At 39.3% G+C, this 19,936-nt stretch overlaps 1 protein-coding gene across 4 annotated transcripts in view; it reads right to left on the minus strand.

The window, feature by feature from the left end:
• Nucleotides 1-4,860: 4,860 nt before the first annotated feature.
• The window catches only part of CPNE8 (copine 8), a 284,253-nt gene continuing 269,177 nt past the window's right edge, over nt 4,861-19,936 (minus strand). For all 4 annotated transcript variants that reach the window (XM_077835107.1, XM_077835129.1, XM_077835124.1 and 1 more), the window contains one exon: nt 4,861-6,632. In XM_077835107.1, coding sequence (XP_077691233.1) covers nt 6,444-6,632 — 189 coding nt within the window. In that variant the 3' untranslated portion in view covers nt 4,861-6,443. The remainder of the gene's footprint in view (nt 6,633-19,936) is intronic.

The following is a 19,936-nucleotide window of genomic DNA, read 5'->3' on the forward strand; positions in this document are numbered from 1 at the left end:
GATGTGGCGGTACTGAGGAGGAAGCAAGAGGGGCACTCACTGGTGGTGATGGGCACCATTCCAGTGGATCTGCCGGTCCCAGATCTGAGGGACACATTGGCTCATAGCCTCCTCCATCAGAAAAGTGTAGAGGTGAAGTTCTCTAACTTCCCAAGTCTGAGGCAGGACTGAGTGGCAGATGGTACAGCGGGTGATGATGTGGGGCTTCGCCGAGGCGGTAGAGACACTGTTGGTGCTCATCATTCACCGAAAAGGAGCCTGGGCACAAAGCACAGCTTTTGAAGCTGGTTTGCCAAGGCATAATCCCTGGAAGGGGTGGGGTGGGTTGTCTCCTCACTGGAGGAAGAAGTCCAACAGGGAGCCTACCTAACTAAGAACGTTACAAGATTATAAGATACAACTATAAAACCTGAACAACTATTTACATGAAAGCAGAAACAGACAAGGGCTGTCTTAGCAGAGCTAAGAGCACTGAGGAAGAGGGGTTCTGACTCTGGCCATATGGCAGTAAGAGGGAACTGGAGCGCCATAAACCTGCAAGGCTTTTTATAGCCTCAGATGCAGACATGCGGATGACACATGATGCGCATGCGGGTCAATGGACACTACTAGGAAAAACTTTTTCACTAGGAGTGTGGTGAAGCACTGGAATGCATTACCTAGGGAGGTGGTGGAATCTCCTTCCTTTCAGGTTTTTAGGTCAGGCTTGACAAAGCCCTGGCGATGATGATTTAATTGGGGATTGGTTCTGCTTTGAGCACGGAGTTGGACTAGATGACCTCCTGAGGTCCCTTCCAACCCTAATATTCTATGATACTACAAAACAGTTCCAGTTCTGGCGCATGACACACATGGGCACCCACCTCTGGAATCCATAGAGACCATCACCCATTCCAGTGCTTCACCACCCTCCCAGTGAAAAAGTTTTTCCTAACATCTAACCTAAACCACCCCCGCTGCAACTTGAGACCATCACTCCTTCTTCTGTCATCTCCTACCACTGAGAACAGTCTAGATCCATCCTCTTTGGAACCCCCCTTCAGGTAGTTGAAAGCAGCTATCAAATCCCCCTTCATTCTTCTCTTCTGCAGACTAAACAATCCCAGTTCCCTCAGCCTCTACTCATAAGTCATGTGCTCCATCCCCTGAATCATTTTTGTTGCCCTCTGCTGGACTCTTTCCAATATTTCCACATCCTTCTTGTAGTGTGGGGCCCAAAACTGGACACAGTATTCTAGATGAGGCCTCATCAATGTTGAATAGAGGGGAACGATCATGTCCCTCGATCTGCTGGCAATGCCCCTACTTATACAGCCCAAAATGCCGTTAGCCTTCTTGGCAACAAGGGCACACTGTTGACTCATATCCAGCTTCTTGTCCAGTGTAACTCCTAGGTCCTTTTCTGCAGAACTGTTGCCTAGCCATTCAGTCCCTAGTCTGTAGCGGTGCATGGGATTCTTCCGTCCTAAGTGCAGGACTCTGCACTTGTCCTTGTTGAACCTCATCAGATTTCTTTTGGCCCAATCCTCTAACTTGCTTAGGTCCCTCTGTATCCTATCCCCACCCTCCAGCGTATCTACCACTCCTCCCAGTTTAGTGTCGTCTGCAAACTTGCGGAGGGTGCAGTCCACGCCATCCTCCAGATCATTAATGAAGAGATTGAACAAAACCAGCCCCAGGACTGACCCTTGGGGCACTCCACTTGATACCGGCTGCCAACTAGACATGGAGCCATTGATCACTACCCATTGAGCCACCTTTCTATGCACCTTATGATCCATTCATCCAGCCCATACTTCTTTAACTTGCTGGCAAGAATACTGAGGGAGACCATATCAAAAGCTTTGCTAAAGTCAAGGAATAACACATCCACTGCTTTCCCCTCATCCACAGAGCCAGTTATCTCGTCGTAGAAGGCAATTAGGTTAGTCAGGCATGACTTGCCCTTGGTGAATCCATGCTGACTGTTCCTGATCATTTTCCTCTCCTCTAAGTGCTTCAGAATTGATTCCTTGAGGACCTGCTCCATGATTTTTCCAGGGACTGAGATGAGGCTGACTCGCCTGTAGTTCCCTGGATCCTTCTTCTTCCCTTTTTTAAAGGTGGGCACTACATTAGCCTTTTTCCAGTCTTCTGGGACTTCCACCGATCGCCATGAATTTTCAAAGATAATGACCAATGGCTCTGCAATCACATCCGCCAACTCCTTTAGCACCCTCGGATGCAGCGCATCCGGCCCCATGGACTTGTGCTTGTCCAGCTTTTCTAAATAGTCCTGAACCACTTCTTACTATTGGGTCTTTCCTTCAAAACCAAATAGTGAAAATATTGTTTTCACCTTGATTTTTTTCCCTGAGCCTCTTTCTATAATATTATACCTTCACCCCATCCTGGTTCAACTGAGTATTAATTTGAGGCTATAACAGGTTTCAAGTTTTCCTCTCAAGGATGTATAAGGTCTTTTCCTTCCTCTTTGTAGTTATTTTTATGATGTGGAGGTTTTGCTATCACCATAAATGTTACAGATGATTTATCAGGAATATACTGCATGGTGGCTACATTTAAAAATGGTTTTGTTTTCCGCTTGTCAACTGTTCTTTGCATGATGAGTGGTATATGTCAAAAAGGCAACCTCCCCACCCACTCTCCTGTCTGTCATTCCCAAGATGGCAGTGCTATTTCCAATTCACGTCTTTGCTCCAGCAACTATTAGCCATGCATGAGCATTTAGCTTGTGTGAGGTACCAGAGTTAATATTATGGCATTACAAGTATTATTGATTTGCTTGTGTCAGGCTAAGTTGGGTATAGGGTGGTTGGGTATGGGTCAGTCAAGTTGAAGGGCCACATTGCGTAAAAAGAAGAGGGAGAAAGATGCTCAATACAAAGTAATCAGTAGCAGACTGATCAGTGCAGAAAGCACAAAGGAGAGATCACAGTACTAATGGGCCAAAACTTCATGCTCCTCTTTCATAAAATAGAAAAAACTCTGTATCCTATTTCAGTCAGAATTGGGATTTTCCGGTAATTTTTTCTCACTTGTTTTTCAGTCCCTCTCACTCTTTGTCTTTTTGACTTTTCTGCTGCTTGTGCTTATTTTCCTTTTGCATTTGCTGGATCAGTTCCCAGGGTTGACATAAACTTGGAGAGAACATGAAAATTTAGCGAGTGCTTGGAAAGCCTCCAATGCTTTTATAAATTCTATGAATTAAAATTGATCTGAACTATCAAATAGAGACATTGTTTTGTTTTTTTTCTAATTTTTATTTTAGCACATTGATCTACTCTATTTCACTGACTCCTAGAAATGTAGGGTAGGAAGGGGCCTTGAGAGGTCATCAGATCCAGCCTCCTGTGCTGAGGCTGGACCAAGTCTAGCTAGACCATCCCATACAGGTGTTTCTCTAACCTGCTTTGAGCCTGCTTACCAGTTTGAGTCCTGCAGGTGAGTTAGTAGGAGGAATGCCTATCTTCTCCTTGTTTGTGCATTGCTTTGGGGTTTAGGAATCTGGATGCCAATGGTGAGGTTGCTGTGTGCATATACAGAGGCAGAAACATAAGTACCTAAGGGACTTCTGCAAAAATTAGGACAGAATGAGTTTGGGCTCCTACAGGCTTTGGCAGCATCTGAGCAGAGGCTTTTTGAATCCCCGTGGGACTGATTCTGGGATTCATGTGCCTAAAGTGGCAGTCAGGCATCTACGTCCTCTTGTGAATTTGGATCCTAATATCTCATCTCTTTTAATAAGGAGGCAGAGATTATGACTACCTCCACTTTATCTAAAAAATGCACACCAATTCTGTAGTTAAGATGTCATGTCCCTGCAACCTACGATGCTTCCTGCAGCTCCCATTGACCGGGAACGGTGAACTGCGGCCACTGGGAGCTGCGGGTGGCCATGCAAATATAAACAAACTGTCTGGTGGCCCGCCACCAGATTACCCTGTTGGGCCACAGGTTGCCCACCACTGATCTAGGGAATATCGCCAACCTGCATTTCTTTTTGTCACTAGGGAGATGGTACTGCATTTATTCATTACTTTTACTTTTCATATTTTTGTTTGATTTATAAATCAATAGTAGCTAGATAAGACCAATACAGTCATACATAAACCTCAAATAGTGCAGCTGTAATGGGTGTGTATGTTGTGGGGAAAATTGTTTTAGTTATATACCTATCTCAAAACTGTCATACTGCTAACATGTAAAGAATCAAATTAGCTTTAACACTATGCTGTGCATTTATAAAATGTTATCTGAGTCAGGTCTAAGATATTTAATAGCCCTCATAAGCCTCTTTCTTTCTGGACACAGTCTGATATCTGCTGAATCAAAAATATAAAGAGAAGTAAACGATTATAGGAGCAGCAGATAGAAGAATGGCAACCTGTGGCTTGGGCTGGAGACTGAAAAAGCTGTTTAACCTGTTGATCATTACAACAGGTTTACAAGTGTAACAACAGACTTAGCTATCATATTGGAACAACAGAGGTGCACCATTGTATAATATTAATTTGCTTTAATTGCTTGTGAAGTACTTATTGATGCAATGTTTAAAAACATCTTATAAAGAAATTATGGCATGTTTAAAATTAATTCACAGCATAGAAGGGAAAATAACATAATATAGATTGATACATCGTCTATATGAAGTTCTCTCCTTAATAGCAGTAGTTGCCAGATATTAAATTTCATTCACGCAACATAAGCCCACTAAAAATCTCACATTTTTGTGAAAAAATTAACTTCATTCTCATGTAAAAACTGGTTTGAAATAAAGTTAAAATGATTTGTTCTTACAAAAAAGTCCTTGTCATGACAGAATAGCTATCTGAAAAAAGTAATATACAATGTGAGATATTAATTTTAATTTTAAGTTTTAATATATTTCAAAATGGAAGATTCTGCACTTACATAGTTATATGTCATTGATACTGCAAATATGTTTTTCAGCAAAAAATCTTTGTTCATGCTTAAAAAATGTGCCTTACCTTGATACTGTATTGTACAACATATAGGAGTAAGAAACAAAGTAATAAACCAATTATATGTAAAGAAAACAAAGTCACATTACAAGGTAGTTACAATGATAAATAAAACATTTTTCAGTCTTAACAGAATTTGAAGGCAATTCACAATCATTTCCAGGAATTTTGTGAGATTTAAGGCCATTTATTCTAAATAAAATGTATCTTTGACACATATACTCACAATACTGTGAATTTCTTGTAAAAACTGTACATGCAAAACATTTTATAATTAGATACGAACAGGCATATAGTAAAATTTTGGGTACTTAAATACACAAAACTATTGTGCACAAAGCAATATGGCTGTGCAATTTTTAAACCAGTTAATTCATGAAATATTAGCATCTGTGCACTTCAAATAGCAATGTGATTAGGTGACAACAATGAATCCAAATATTAAGAGCCAGCATCCCTTTGAATGGGCAATCTAGACAATAGGTGACAACTTTACATTTTAAATGGGTGTTAAAACGGTTCATTATAAAATGTCCGTTATAATCACTTGAAAATAGCTTTAAGATGCAAAAGTGCTAATGCTATTAAGCAAAGTATGAGATGATTCTACTAAGTCAGCTATGGGACTTGAGGTAATTATTCTTTCATTACGTTAATATGCAATTGTTCTATTCAGCCAGCAAAACCTATTTTAAAAAATGTAAACTTACATAAATTTAGAAATTGAGTATCTCTGAAAAATACATAACCCCCTTCCTGAGGCTTAGCTTTATTAGTAAGTCAAATACAGTTACAGTCTTCACATCTCCAGATCTTATTCTCAAATACTGTTTTAAATTTTGACAGATGAATTGACTACTAAGCACTTACGTGAAGCAATTCAGTTATTGAGAAATATGAATGTATTTGTCCTCTTTTTCCTTAGTTTTGCGCTTGTATTTGTCTGGACAATCATTCAAAGAGATATTGCTTCTCCTGTGGCTATAGCTATTGCAAGTTAGAAGATACATGATTCAATATTCCAAACTCTTATTCTTAAGAATATTTATAAAAGTATTGAAATTTAAAAAGTAGTAACATGTAAACATTGATACAGAGGAATTGCATTCCTAAATATGTATATACACACAGTAGTCAGGGAGAACAATATCTTCCGAGTTGAAACTGTGACTCGTGCTTTCTCCCAACAAATAAATGAAAAAGTAGCTTTTTCATTCAGAAAAAAAATGAGACTTGAAGAGAATAGCGTTTAAAAGCTTTTCAGTTGCTCATGCAACCATATTGAGAATTTTGGTATATGAAGAGAATTTGTTTCGATCCAAAAACCTATCGCAAGCTACTACTTCATCCAGACAGACAACAGTCTCAATTCACTGGTTCTTTAAAGTGCACCAGCACTGAAGCACTGAGTCAGTAGCTCTACATGGTTTGTGGTAAGTGTTAACCATTTCGGAGTAGTCATATCTGAGTCTGTAACACATGAAGAGGGGGTGTGTATGGAGGTGGTGCAGGTGATGGCTTGATTCCTCTGACCCTCATGTAAGAGAGAAACTGGTCTGGGATCTCAGCTAAGACATCTTTAGCAAGTCTGGCCATGCTCAATATATAGTTTCCACTTCTGTCAATGTAATCCCGGAATGGCACAAACTAAAATAATAAAAAAAAAAGATACATTATACATCATATATTCCATTGTGTATATGCAAACATATCATACAATATAAAAATTAGGTCTGTCAATCGCAGTTAATGCAGGTGATTAATGCAAAACAAACTATTTTAATCACACTGTAAATAAAAATAGAATACCAACTTAAATTTATTACAGATATTTTTGGATGTTTTTCTACATTTTCAAATATTGATTTCAATTACAACACAGAATACAAAGTGTACAGTGTTCACTTTATTTTATTATTTTTGATTACAAATATTCTCACTGTAAAAACAAAAACAAAGAAATAGTATTTTTCACTTCACCTGAGAGAAGTATTGCAGTGCAATCCCTTTATTGTGAAAATGCAACTTACAAATGTTGATTTTTTCTTTTTTTTAACATAACTACATTCAAAAACAAAACAATGCAAAACTTTAGAGCAAAGGTTCCCAACCTATTTATCATTGTGGGCTGCCCTCCACCCAGAGACCCCTTCACAAAGTGGGGCCAGGAGTGGAGTCCTGGGTCTGGGAGGCTGCGCAGGGCTGGGCAGCTGGGGCCCTGGATCCTGCCAGGCTGGGCAGCCGGGACCCTGGGCCCTGCCCAGAACCTGCCGCGTGGGCCATGGGGCCTTTAGCACACAGTGCAAATATTTGTAACAAAAATAATATAAAATGAACACTGTACCCTTTATATTCTGTGTTGTCATTGCAATCAATACATTTAAAAATGTAGAAAAACATCCAAATATTTATAATAAATTTAAATTGGTATTCTATCACTGTTAATAATGCAATTAAAACTGTGATAAATCATGACTTCTTTAAAATCTCACAATTGATTGTGATTATTTTTATTATTTTTTTGACAGCCCTAATAGAAATAAGAGATTTGGAGATAGGAAAGTTTTGTTTTAGATAATTAATAAACTTAAAGCAGGTATCTGCAGGAATGTTAATTTTGCTTCAGACTGCATATGTTTTAAAAAGTAAACCACAATCAGATAATAGTAATTATTGCAAGCCTTCCACAACACTTCAAATTTGTCAAGCCACTGTTGCCTCAAGCAGATGAATATATCCTCTTCCATAAAAAGGTGTATGGGAAAGAGCATTTTAGGTGATCCTAATCTCTACTGTAATGAGCCATTAATCCCTTCTACTATGTTTTTGGTATAAATATGAACTGTTCCCTTCCTTACTATTCTAGAAAACAATGATATAGTATTGACAACACATGTAGTCTTATCAGGTATTTACTATCTCTAATTTGTTTCTGCTGCTCCTAAGATCATCTGCTTGACTGGTCATTCTCATCACCCCACTCTTTCTCCTGTGTGCTGCCCCTTATGCATAGGAAAAACTCCCTATCAAAATCAGTAAAGCTATCACCTTATCTTCCTACAAATGCCTCCTTAAAACTCATTTCTGCCAAGATACTGATAGAACAATTGAAACAGATAATGGCTGCTCAGGTGGTGAGTAATGCTGCATACAACTAATCTATACAAAACTTGCTCATGTTACTGCTACCGTTTTCATCCTTTTTCCATTCCCAAAATGTGTCACACTCACTTACTGCATCTTGTCTAAGATTCTTTTGGCCATGGATTATCTTTTAGTATATGTGCAAGTTGTGCCTGGTGCAATGGGGCCCTGAGCTGTCCATAATCAGTAGGTGCTACTGTTATAAAAATTAAGTATTAACAACTTATTTCTAGCTCTAGATTGATTAACGATAATACATATTTAATTATCATGCCAAAATTTAATAATAGTTTTTTACTGGATTATTTCCATTTATTACTTAATTTACAAAATGAGGATAGAGCCCTTTCTGTGACAGAAACATCCCCCCTCCTCCCTTCATCAGCAGCCCACTGCCCTAGTACTGGGATAACAGCAACTGCAATTGGTATTTACTCTCTGTTTTCATCTCTGTTGTAACCTACAAATGTCACATATTTATGGGTACTACTTGAGAGGCCTTTTTCAAGCCTTTCCATTTCTAAACACATATTTTTAAGTGGTTACAGGGTGGCATACTTTGCCTGTTGCTTTGTCCTGTGGCATTTAATTTCAGAAAGGGGAACTATGCAAAAATGAGAAGGTTAGTTAAACAGGAATTAAAGGGCACAGTGACTAGTGTGAAATCCCTGCAAGCTGCATGGACACTTTTCAAAGACACCATAATAGAGGCCCAACTTAAATGTATACCCCAAATTAAAAAACACAGTAAAAGAACTAAAAAAGAGCCACCGTGGCTTAACAACCATGTAAAAGAAGCAGTGAGAGATAAAAAGACATCTTTTAAAAAGTGGAAGTCAAATCCTAGTGAGGTAAATAGAAAAGAGCATAAACACTGCCAAATTCAATGTAATAAGAAAAGCCAAAAAGGAGTTTGAAGAACAGCTAGCCAAAAACTCGAAAGGTAATACCAAAATGTTTTTTAAGTACATCAGAAGCAGGAAGCCTGTTAAACCAGCAGTGGGGCCCCTGGACGATTGAGATACAAAAGGAGCACTTAAAGACTATAAAGTCATCGCGGAGAAACTAAATGAATTCTTTGCTTCAGTCTTCATGGCTGAGGATGTTAGGAAGATTCCCAAACCTGAGCCGTGTTTTATAGGGGACAAATCTGAGGAATTGTCACAGATTGAAGTGTCATGAGAGGAGGTTTTGGAATTAATTGAGAAACTTAACAGTAACAAGTCACTGGGACCAGATGGCATTCACCCATGAGTTCTGAAAGGATTCAAATGTGACATTGCGGAACTATTAACTATGGTTTGTAACCTGTTCTTTAAATCAGCTTCTGTACCCAATGACTGAAAGATAGCTAATGTAACGCCAATATTTTAAAAGGGCTCCAGAGGTGATCCTGGCAATTACAGACCGATAAATCTAACATCAGTACCGGGCAAATTAGTTGAAACAATAGTAAAAAATAAAATTGTCAGACACATAGAAGAACATAAATTGTTGTGCAAAAGTCAACATGGTTTCTGTAAAGGGAGATCATGTCTTACTAATCTATTAGAGTTCTTTGAGGGGGTCAACAAACACGTGGACAAGGGGGATCCAGTGGACATAGTGTACTTAGACTTCCAGAAAGCCTTTGACAAGGTCCCTCACCAAAGGCTCTTACATAAATTAAGTTGTCATGGGATAAGAGGGAAGATCCTTTCATGGACTGAGAACTGGTTAAAAGACAGGGAACAAAGGGTAGGAATAAATGGTAAATATTCAGAATGGAGAGGGGTAACTAGTGGTGTTCTCCGAGGGTCAGTCCTAGGACCAATCCTATTCAATTTATTCATAAAGGATCTGGAGAAAGGGGTAAACAGTGAGGTGGCAAAGTTTGCAGATGATACTAAATTGCTCAAGATAGTTAAGACCAAAGCAGACTGTGAAGAACTTCAAAAAATCTCACAAAACTAAGTGATTGGGCAACAAAATGGCAAATGAAATTTAATGTGGATAAATGTAAAGTAACGCACATTGGAAAAAATAACCCCAACTATACATACAGTATGATGGGGGCTAATTTAGCTACAACTAATCAGGAGAAAGATCTTGGTGTCATCGTGGATAGTTCTCTGAAGACGTCCAAACAGCGTGCAGCGGCAGTCAAAAAAGCAAACGGGGTGTTAGGAATCATTAAAAAAGGAATAGAGAATAAGATGGAGAATATCTTATTGCCCTTATATAAATCCATGGTACGCCCACATCTTGAATACTGTGTACAGATGTAGTCCCTCATCTAAAAAAAGATATACAGGCTTTAGAAAAGGTTCAGAGAATGGTAACTGAAATTATTAGGGGTTTGGAACAGGTCCCATATGAGGAGAGATTAAAGAGACGAGGACTTTTCAGCTTGGAAAAGAGGAGACTAAAGGGGGATATGATAGAGGTATATAAAATCATGAGTGGTGTGGAGAAAGTGAATAAGGAAAAGTTATTTACTTGTTCTCATAATATAAGAACTAGGGGCCACCAAATGAAATTAATGGGCAGCAGGTTTAAAACAAATAAAAGTTCTTCTTCACTCAGCGCACAGTCAACCTGTGGAATTCCTTGCCTGAAGGCTAGGACTATAACAGGGTTTAAAAGAGAACTGGATAAATTCATGGAGGTTAAGTCCATTAATGGCTATTAGCCAGGATGGGTAAGGAATGGTGTCCCTAGCCTCTGTTTGTCAGAGGGTGGAGATGGATGGCAGGAGAGAGACAGATCACTTGATCATTACCTGTTAGGTTTACTCCCTCTGGGGCACCTGGCATTGGCCACTGTCGGTAGACAGAATACTGGGCTGGATGGACCTTTGGTCTGACCCAGTATGGCCATTCTTATGTCCTTTTCAAAGGGGTTCATTCCCCTCACTAGAGTTCTGCAGGGAATGAGGCTGGGGAGACACTCAAGAGAGATACTTGCAGCTTCCTGGTCCTATACCACCCAGCTCTAGGGTTCATTAGAGCAACTGAGGAGCTTTTCTGATTTATATTAGTGGAGAACTAGTGTAGTGTAGCATTGCTACATCCTACCCCAGTCATACCCCATCACTCTCTCAACAATACCTCTACATGAGGAGACACTTCTGTCAGAGTTATTGCCAGTAGAGAATTCTTTTACACAACAGGGATTCTCTACTGGCCCTTTGCAGCCAGAATCCACTCACTTTGCTGCCTGAGCAGCACTGAATGAATGGAATGGAATGGAATAGAATAGACAATTTGGGCTATTAGTTTCATCATACCATATAGGACTTATATTAGGGCATATTTAACTTCCAATTTCCTATATGGGGATGAGCAGAGGCAACAATTCTTTTTCATCCCAGAAAAGCTATTTCTTATAAATAATTGTGTATTTTTTCCCCTTATGCATATCCTCTTGATGCAAGAGGATAAGACTTTCCAGGATGCTAGTAGATCCAAGGAGAATATATAAACAGAAAGTGCTTTAAAGGTGACTTTCAAAGGTAATTTCTTTTTTTTAAATAAAAGGGCTTGATTTTTTTTGCTACTTTATTATGTATAAAAGACTGAAGTTTTTATAAAATAAATAAATTTGATTCCATTCTACATCTATTTTACATTAGAAATGTAAGAACATAAGAATGGCCATGCTAGATCAGATCAATGGTCCATCTAGCACAAAATTCGGTCTTCCAATCATGGCCAGTGCCAGATGTTGCAGGGGGAATGAACACAACAGGGCAATTATCGAGTGATCCATCCCCTGTCATCCAGTTCCAGCTTCTGGCAGAGATTTAGGGACATCCAGAGCATGGGACTGCATCCCTGACCATCTTGGCTAATAGCCATTGATGGACCTATCCTTCTAATTCTTTTTTGAGCCCAACTATACTTTTGGCATTCACAGTGAGTTCTACAGGTTGACTGTGCATTGTGTGAAGTACTGCCTTTTAAACCTGCTGCCATTTAATTTCATTGGTACCCAGTGCTTGTGTTATGTGAAAAAGTAAACAACAGTTCCTAGTTCACTTTCTTCTCCACACCATTCATGATTTTATAGACCTTTATCATGTACCCCCAAGTCATCTCTCTTCTATGATGAACAGTCCTGGTGTTTTTAATCTCTCCTCATATGGAAGATGTTCCAGGCCCCTAATCATTTTGTTGCCCTTATCTGTATTTTCTCCAATTCTAAGAGAGGGGGCAACCAGCACTGCACACAGTATTCAAGATGTGGGTGTACCATGGATTTATATAGTGGCATTATGATATTTTTGTTAATCCCTTTCCTAATGGTTCCTAACAGTCCATCAGCTCTTTTGACTCCTACTGCACACTGAGCAAATGTTGGCAAAGAACTATCCATGATGATTCCAAGATTTTTTTTTGAGTGGTAACAGCTAATTTACACCCCATCATTTTGTATGTATATTTGGGATTATATTTTCTAATGTACATTACTTTGCATTTATCAACATTGAATTTCATCTGCCATTTTGGTTGCCCAGTCACTGAGTTTTGTGAGACTCCCTTGCAACGCTTCGCAGTCAGCTTTGGACTTAACTATTTTGAGTAATTTTGCATCATCTGCCTATGTTGTGACCTCACTGTTCAGTCCCTTTTCCACATCATTTATTAATATGTTGAGCAGCACAGGCCTCAGGACCGATCCATTGGGGGCCCTTTATTTACCTCTCTCCATTGTGAAAACCGACCATTTATTCCTACCCTTCATTTCTTATCTTTTATACAGTTATTGATCCATCAGAGGACCTTCCCTCTTATCCCATGACTGCTTACTTTCTGAAAGTCCAAGTACATTATATCAAGTGGATCACATTTATACACATGCTTTCTGACACCCTCAAAGAATTCTAGTAGATAGGTGAGACATGATTTCCCTTTACAAAAGCGGTGTTGCCTGTTCTCCAACATATTGTGTTCATCTATGTATCTGATCATTCTGTTCCTTTAGTTTCAACCAGTTTGCCTGGTACTGAAGTTAGTCTTACTGGCCTGTAATTGCCAGGATCGCCTCTGGAGCCTTTTTTTTAAAAAATTGGCATTACATTAGCTATCCTGCAGTCATCTGGTGCAGAGGCTGATTTGAGCAATAGGTTACATACCACAGTCAGTAGTTCTGCAATTTCATATTTGAGTTCCTTCAGAATGCTTGGGTGAACATCATCTGGCCCTGGTGACTTATTAGTGTTTAATTTATTGATTTGTTCCAAAATGTCCTCTATCAACACCTTAATCTGGGACAGTTCCTCAGATTTGTCACCCAAAAAGAATGGCTCAGGTGTGAGATTCTCCCTCACATCCTCTGTAGTGAAGACTACTGCAAAGCATTCATTTAGCTTTTCCGCAAGAGTGTTTGTCTTCCTTGAGTGCTCCTTTAGAACCTTGATCGTCCAGTGGCTCCACTGATTGTTTGACAGACTTCCTGCTTCTGATGTACTTAAACTTTTTTGTCTCTTTTGCTAGTTGCTCTTCAAATTCTTCTTTGGCCTGCCTATTTGTACCTTTAGACTTTATTTGCCAGAATTTATGCTCCTTTCTGTTTTCCTCAGTAGGATTTGATTTCCAATTTTCAAGGATACCTTTTAGCCTCTAATTACCTCTTCTACTCTAGTGTTTAGCCATGGTGGCATTTTTTGATCCTCTTGCTGTTTTTTTAATTTGGTGTATATATTTAATCAGTCTTTATTATGGCATTTTTTGAAATGCAGTTTGCAGGCATTTCACTCTTGTGACTGTTCTTTTTAATTTCCATTTAACTGTCTTCCTCACTTGTGTATAGTTCCTCTTTTAGAAGTTAAATGTTACTGTTTGTGGGTTTGTTATTTCTCCTCAACCAAGGATTTTAAATTTAATTACATTCTGGATGCTATTACTGAACAGTTCAACTATATTCACTTGTTGGATCAGATCCTGTGCTCTAGTTAGGACTAAATCAAGAATTGTCTCACTTATGGGTTTCAGGATTAGCTGCTCCAAGAAGCAATCGTTAATGGTGTCTAGAAATTTTCTCTGCATCTTGTTCTGAGGTGCCTTGTTCCCAGTCAATATGGGAATAGTTGAAATCCCCCATTATTGTGGGCTTTCTGTTTTTGTAGCCTCTCTAATCTCCCTGAACATTTCACAATCACCATCACCAATGAGTACATCTGACCCAACGGAATGGGGGAGAGGTGTAACGGCTGGAGAGCTGCAGCAAGGAAAGTGAAGGGATTACAGTTATGGTGAGGGGCCTGAAAACCATGTCAAGTGCATGTAGTGGAGTATTTGCTAGGGTTTCACTATAGCCCAGCTGTTGTAATTTCTGTAAATTAACTGGCATGGCAATGAATTTGGGACTTGTCTTACATTTACCAACACTACTACCTCTAAGTAAGTTCACCAGCAGGCTCCATGTTTTGTCTACACCAATATCAGTTTATTAAAATGTTTTCTTGCTTAGAAGGGCTAGCAGGTGAGAGACACAGCAGATATGGCCTTATATAGGAAGCACTGACTTTGAAAAAGATTTGGGGGTTGCGATGGATAATCAGCTGAACTTGAGATTCCAGTGTGACACTGTGGCCAAAAGGGCTAATGCAATCCTGGTATGCATAAACAGGAGAATCTCAAGTAGGAGTTATTTTATCTTTGTATTTGGTATAGTGCAACAATTACTGGAATACTGTGTTGAGTTCTGGTTGGGCAATGCCCCGCTGACTCTGCAGCCTGTAGAAATTTGAGTAAGTGCAAAAACCTTGCGGGGGGTTGCCCTCTTTCCACCAATCTCTCCCTCAACTGGCACCACTGAGTAATCCCAAGGGTTCTCCTCAATCTGGTACTCTGCATGGCAACACTAGGCACAGCTGCCTTGTTACTTCGCAGGCTTTTGTGTGCTATCCACTTGAAAGATTCTTGTTCTAAAGGGAACCCCAATATATTTAATAACCTTCTCTTGCAAGTTTTATCTGTTAAGGGAAGGAAAGACAGCAAGGATTTGAAAACTCAGTCTGTAGAGGATTAACATCACTAGTATTTAAGAAAATTATCTTGATCATATTGATATCACAGAGATTGTAGAAGCCACAGGGAGTCTTGACCATGTACATATCCATGTGTGCAAAGGAAATGGCTGAGTTCAAGGGTACTACTGTGTCTACCAGTACCTAATAATTTTTGCAGCAAAGTCTATGATTCTGTGGGTGTCTTGTGTGATAAATTCTGCAGCATATTTATTCAAATGTTTAAAGTAAGATTTAATTAACTAAATAGAAGTATGAATCATACAGCCAGTACTGTATGATTTTTGTTATTTATTTTGATATTAAACATTTAATTTATTTTATAGCGCACATACATTTTTAGTCTTTGATGTGTTGCATATTTCTGAATTCACATAATTTTGCAACTCTCCTAGAGAAAGCTAGAAATTTTAAAAAATTAGGAAAGCAAGTGCGGCAGTTTGAGATTATGGGTTAAATACACCATCTGGATGCTTCTACTAAAATGATCAGCAATTAAATAGTTGCCATTGCCATCTTTAAGGTTTCTATTCCTATTCACTAGAGCTGGTTGGAAATATTCTGATGAATTTAGTTTAATCAGAAAATGCCACTTTGCTGAAGCAAATTATTTGTCGAATCTGTAATAGATTTGGCTAAACAGAACATCAAAATAGATTTCCAATGAAAATGTGCCTGTGTTCCAGTGACCACAGCTCCATGGCAGGGAGCTTGCCAGCCCCAGGAGCCCTATGTGACTCTAGAGCTCCTGGTGCAGCTATGTTCCCTGCTCCGCCAGGCTCCCTTTTGCAGAGCAGGGGGCCTGGCAATACTGGACTGACTTACAGGGTCCATGGATGTGGGGCAGACTTGCCATATGGAATGCCCTGGAACCAGGGATCCCAGGGCTACAATCTCCCAGGTAAACTGGCTCACAAGGCTGACTGCTCAGGAGTCGGGCAGCCAGGGAGCTAGTCGGGAGTTTGGAAGTCCCAGGGTTCCTGGCTTCAGGACAGTCTGCATGGCAAGGCTACTCCAGAACAGCAGACTCTGGGAGCCCCAGCAGTAGCTCAGTGAAACTAAGATTCAGTGACCAGGTGGGTGAAGTAATATCTTTTACTGGACCAATTTCTGTTGGTGAAAGAGACTGACTTACAAGTTAGAGACAAGCTTTTGGGCCTGTGTAACTTGAAAGCTTGTCTCTTTCATCAACAGAAGTTAGTTTAATAAAAGATATTACCTCACTCACCTTGTGTCTCTAATATCCTGGGACTAACGTGGCTACAACAACACTGCAAACAACATTTAGTGACCAGTCAGTTGAACATATTTAATTTTGGAACCACCACGTTTTGGTGTTTCAAAAATGAATTTTGCAATTCACCAAGAAATTTTGGCAAATTTTGTTTTATTCTGATGCAGAAAGAACCCAAATTTCAAAAATGCAAACTATCTTAAGTGAAACATTGTGAGTTTCAACCAGCTCTACTATTCACGTAGCTTAGAACTATTTCATGCTGTCTGCAGACTAAGGAAGACAAGAATGCATTAATGCTGCTCAGAAAGAATTGACAAGAGAAAGATAAATAAATTGACTAGTCAGTAGTAGTAGAAGACAGCAAATGAGAGAGGTACAGGGAGAAAGAAAAAGGCAGAAAAAGATTGTGTCTACACTTTAGAATGTCAGAAAAAAAATGTCCACTTGTTCTACTACCAGTTCAGCTAAACTAGCAGTAGCACTGGTGTGAAATGGTGTTTTTCTAAAATTTCTTAAGTGTAGACAAGGCCCCAAGGGAACAGGAAAGAGAGATGCATTCAAAAGGAGTGAGAGAGGTCACCAGAGAGATTGCAAAGAATGTGATACACACAAGGTAGGAGTGGGTAAAAGAGCAGAGAATTGGCTTTGAAGATCGTAATGGTCATCTAATATTACCTCCAGAAGTAAATAGGGAACCAGTGAAGAGCATACAGTGCTGATATAATGTACATATTGTGACCCACTATATTTAGGAGTCACATTGCTGCATTTATGTTTAATTAAGATACTTAACATCTGTTCCAACAGTTAAAATCTAGCATGCCACGCAGAAAAACATTCTTCTGACTTTACATTTAACTAAGTTGTTAATTTTATAAAAAGCAAATCAATGTTTTCTAGTCTGACAGTTATATACTATACTAACGGGATTTTAGATCAAATCCCTACCAGTGAGTATAAAGGTCATGCTGGATTTAAAGGGTTTGATGACATCCCTTTTTATTTATTTAGATATTTGATTTATCTTTCTTACTATTACTTAGCCAAAACAACAAGAGCACAAAATAATATTGCCTTCAGCTAATTAAGTGTCTTACTGATTTGTATCAGGGCTCTGAATTAAACATATTAATAGTGAATATAAATGAATGAGGTTTTGGATACTCCAAGAATGCTAAAGAAATTAAAAAAACAACAACATTAATTGTGCATTGCTGTTTGTGCCTTACCACTGAGCGTGGGATTAGTCTTTTAGGTAAACTGTGTTTTCACAAGTTATCATTTTGCTAGGAAATATTAAAATGTGTTACCAATGTTTAAAAAACTGTTTAGTTATGTTTATAGTTCGACTGCAAAATTGCTGTTTGCTGGTTGGAGACACTGCTGTAGTCATCACATGAATGAAGAATATATGGAGTTTATCCTTGATCACCAAGAATTGCTATGGTAGTGATGGTGAAAGAAGTATTTCTCTTCTCTGATTACTTTGGAGTTTTGTGTCTTCCCTCCACCTCCAATTTTACAGCCATCCTTCTGCAAAAACTGAATCTAAAATCCAGAAGAGACTCCAGCAAATCTTAATATCACATTTGCATTGTGGCTCAAGTTTGGCATGCCTATCTTACCCAGCAGATATTTTCTCCAAATGTTGCAGAAAACAAAAAAGGATATTCCTTACATTTCTGAAATAATAGCTACTTCTAAAACAATTGAAAAAAAAGTTACCTTCCTTTCTGTAACCATTGTTCTTTTGAGATATGTTGCACGTCTATTCCACTGACAGTTGTCAGAGATTTTTCCCCCAGCAATGCCCACTGAGGCAGCATGAACGCCCTCTCATGTCTTACACCGCTGCATGAAGGTATAAAGAGTTGCGCTGCCCCTGATACCCTCAGTTCCTTTTGACCCAAAAGACACTGATAGAGAGGGGAAGGAGGGTGGGTCATGGAATGGACATGTGCAACACATCTCGGAGAACAATAGTTACAGAAAGGCAGGTAACCATTTTTTCACCTTTGAGTGATTGCACATGTCCACTCCATTGTAGGTGACTCACAAGCAGTTTGAATTGGAGGGTGGCTTGGAGTCTACTTGAAAAGGGCTTTGTAGGACTACCTAACCAAATCTGGAACTGTCTCTCGATTGTTGAGAGATGGCATAATGAAAGGCAAATGGAGGGACCAACAACCAGGTTGCTGCCCTACAAATGTTTAGCATGAGAACATGAGCCAAAAATTCTGTGGAAGTTGCCTGAAACCTGGTTGAGTGAGCCATCACTTTACTTTGAGGTGCAATATCAGCCAATCAGTAGTATAAATTAATACAGCTGGAAATCCAGGAAGAGATCCTTTGGGCAGGTACTGCATGGCCATTTACTCTGAGTGAAATTGCAATGAAGAGCTGAGAGCCTGATCCAGGTAAATGAGGCTTACCCCTTTACTCAAATGAGGCTTTGGAAAGAAAGTTGGTAAATAAATTGCTCTATTAATGTGAAATCGCAAACCACTTTAGACAAGAATTTTGGGTGAGGTCGAAGGAAACCTTGTCCCTAAAGAAAACTGTATTAGAGAGGCTTTGATACTAAAGCTTGCAATTCCCTTACTCTCCTGGCCGAGGTTATAGCAACCAAGAAAGCCACCTTTATAGACAACTGTAACAAAGAACAAGATGCTGGTGGCTTAGAGGAGGGCTCTATTGATTTTGTCAGAACTCAATTTAAACTTCACTGTGGAACTGGGCTGTGAACCTGTGGGTATACTCCACGCAAACCCTTTAGAAATCTGATGGACACAGGGTTTGAAAAAAAATATTGGTTATCCATGGGAGGGTGGAAAGCAGAGATAGCTGCCAAATGTACACTTATGGAACTAAAAAGTTAACCCTTGTTTCAGAAACAAAAGATAGTCCAAGATATGGCAAAATGGAGTTTGAGGTGGAGGGACACCTCTTTGTATCTTTTCCATTTAGCAAGGTAAGTAGACCTAGTTGAAGGCAACCTACTATTTAGCAGAACTTCCCACACCCCCTTAGTGCTAACTTGTTCTGAGGTTGTCAACCATGAAGTATCTATGGTGTCAGGTGGAGAGCCTGGAAGTTGAGATGAAGGAGGTGGCCATGGTCTTATGAAATCACATCTCTTGGGAATAGCAGTGGAAGTCTGACCAACAGGGATAGTAGAGTTGGAAAAACAATGTTGACAAGGCTATGTTGACAAGGCTATTAGAATGAGATGAGTGGAATCATGCTTGACTTTTGTCATAAATATAAAGGGAAGGGTAAACCCCTTTAAAATCCCTCCTGGCCAGAGAAAAAATCCTCTCATCTGTAAAGGGTTAAGAAGCTAAAGGTAACCTCGCTGGCACCTGACCAAAATGACCAATGAGGAGACAAGATACTTTCAAAAGCTGGGAGGAGGGAGAGAAACAAAGGGTCTGTGTCTGTCTGTATGCTGCTTTTGCTGGGGATAGAACAGGAATGGAGTCTTAGAACTTTTAGTAAGTAATCTAGCTAGGTATGTGTTAGATTATGATTTCTTTAAATGGCTGAGAAAAGAGTTGT

Source organism: Eretmochelys imbricata, chromosome 1 (genome assembly GCF_965152235.1).
Source record: "Eretmochelys imbricata isolate rEreImb1 chromosome 1, rEreImb1.hap1, whole genome shotgun sequence".
Taxonomy (NCBI): domain Eukaryota; kingdom Metazoa; phylum Chordata; order Testudines; family Cheloniidae; genus Eretmochelys; species Eretmochelys imbricata.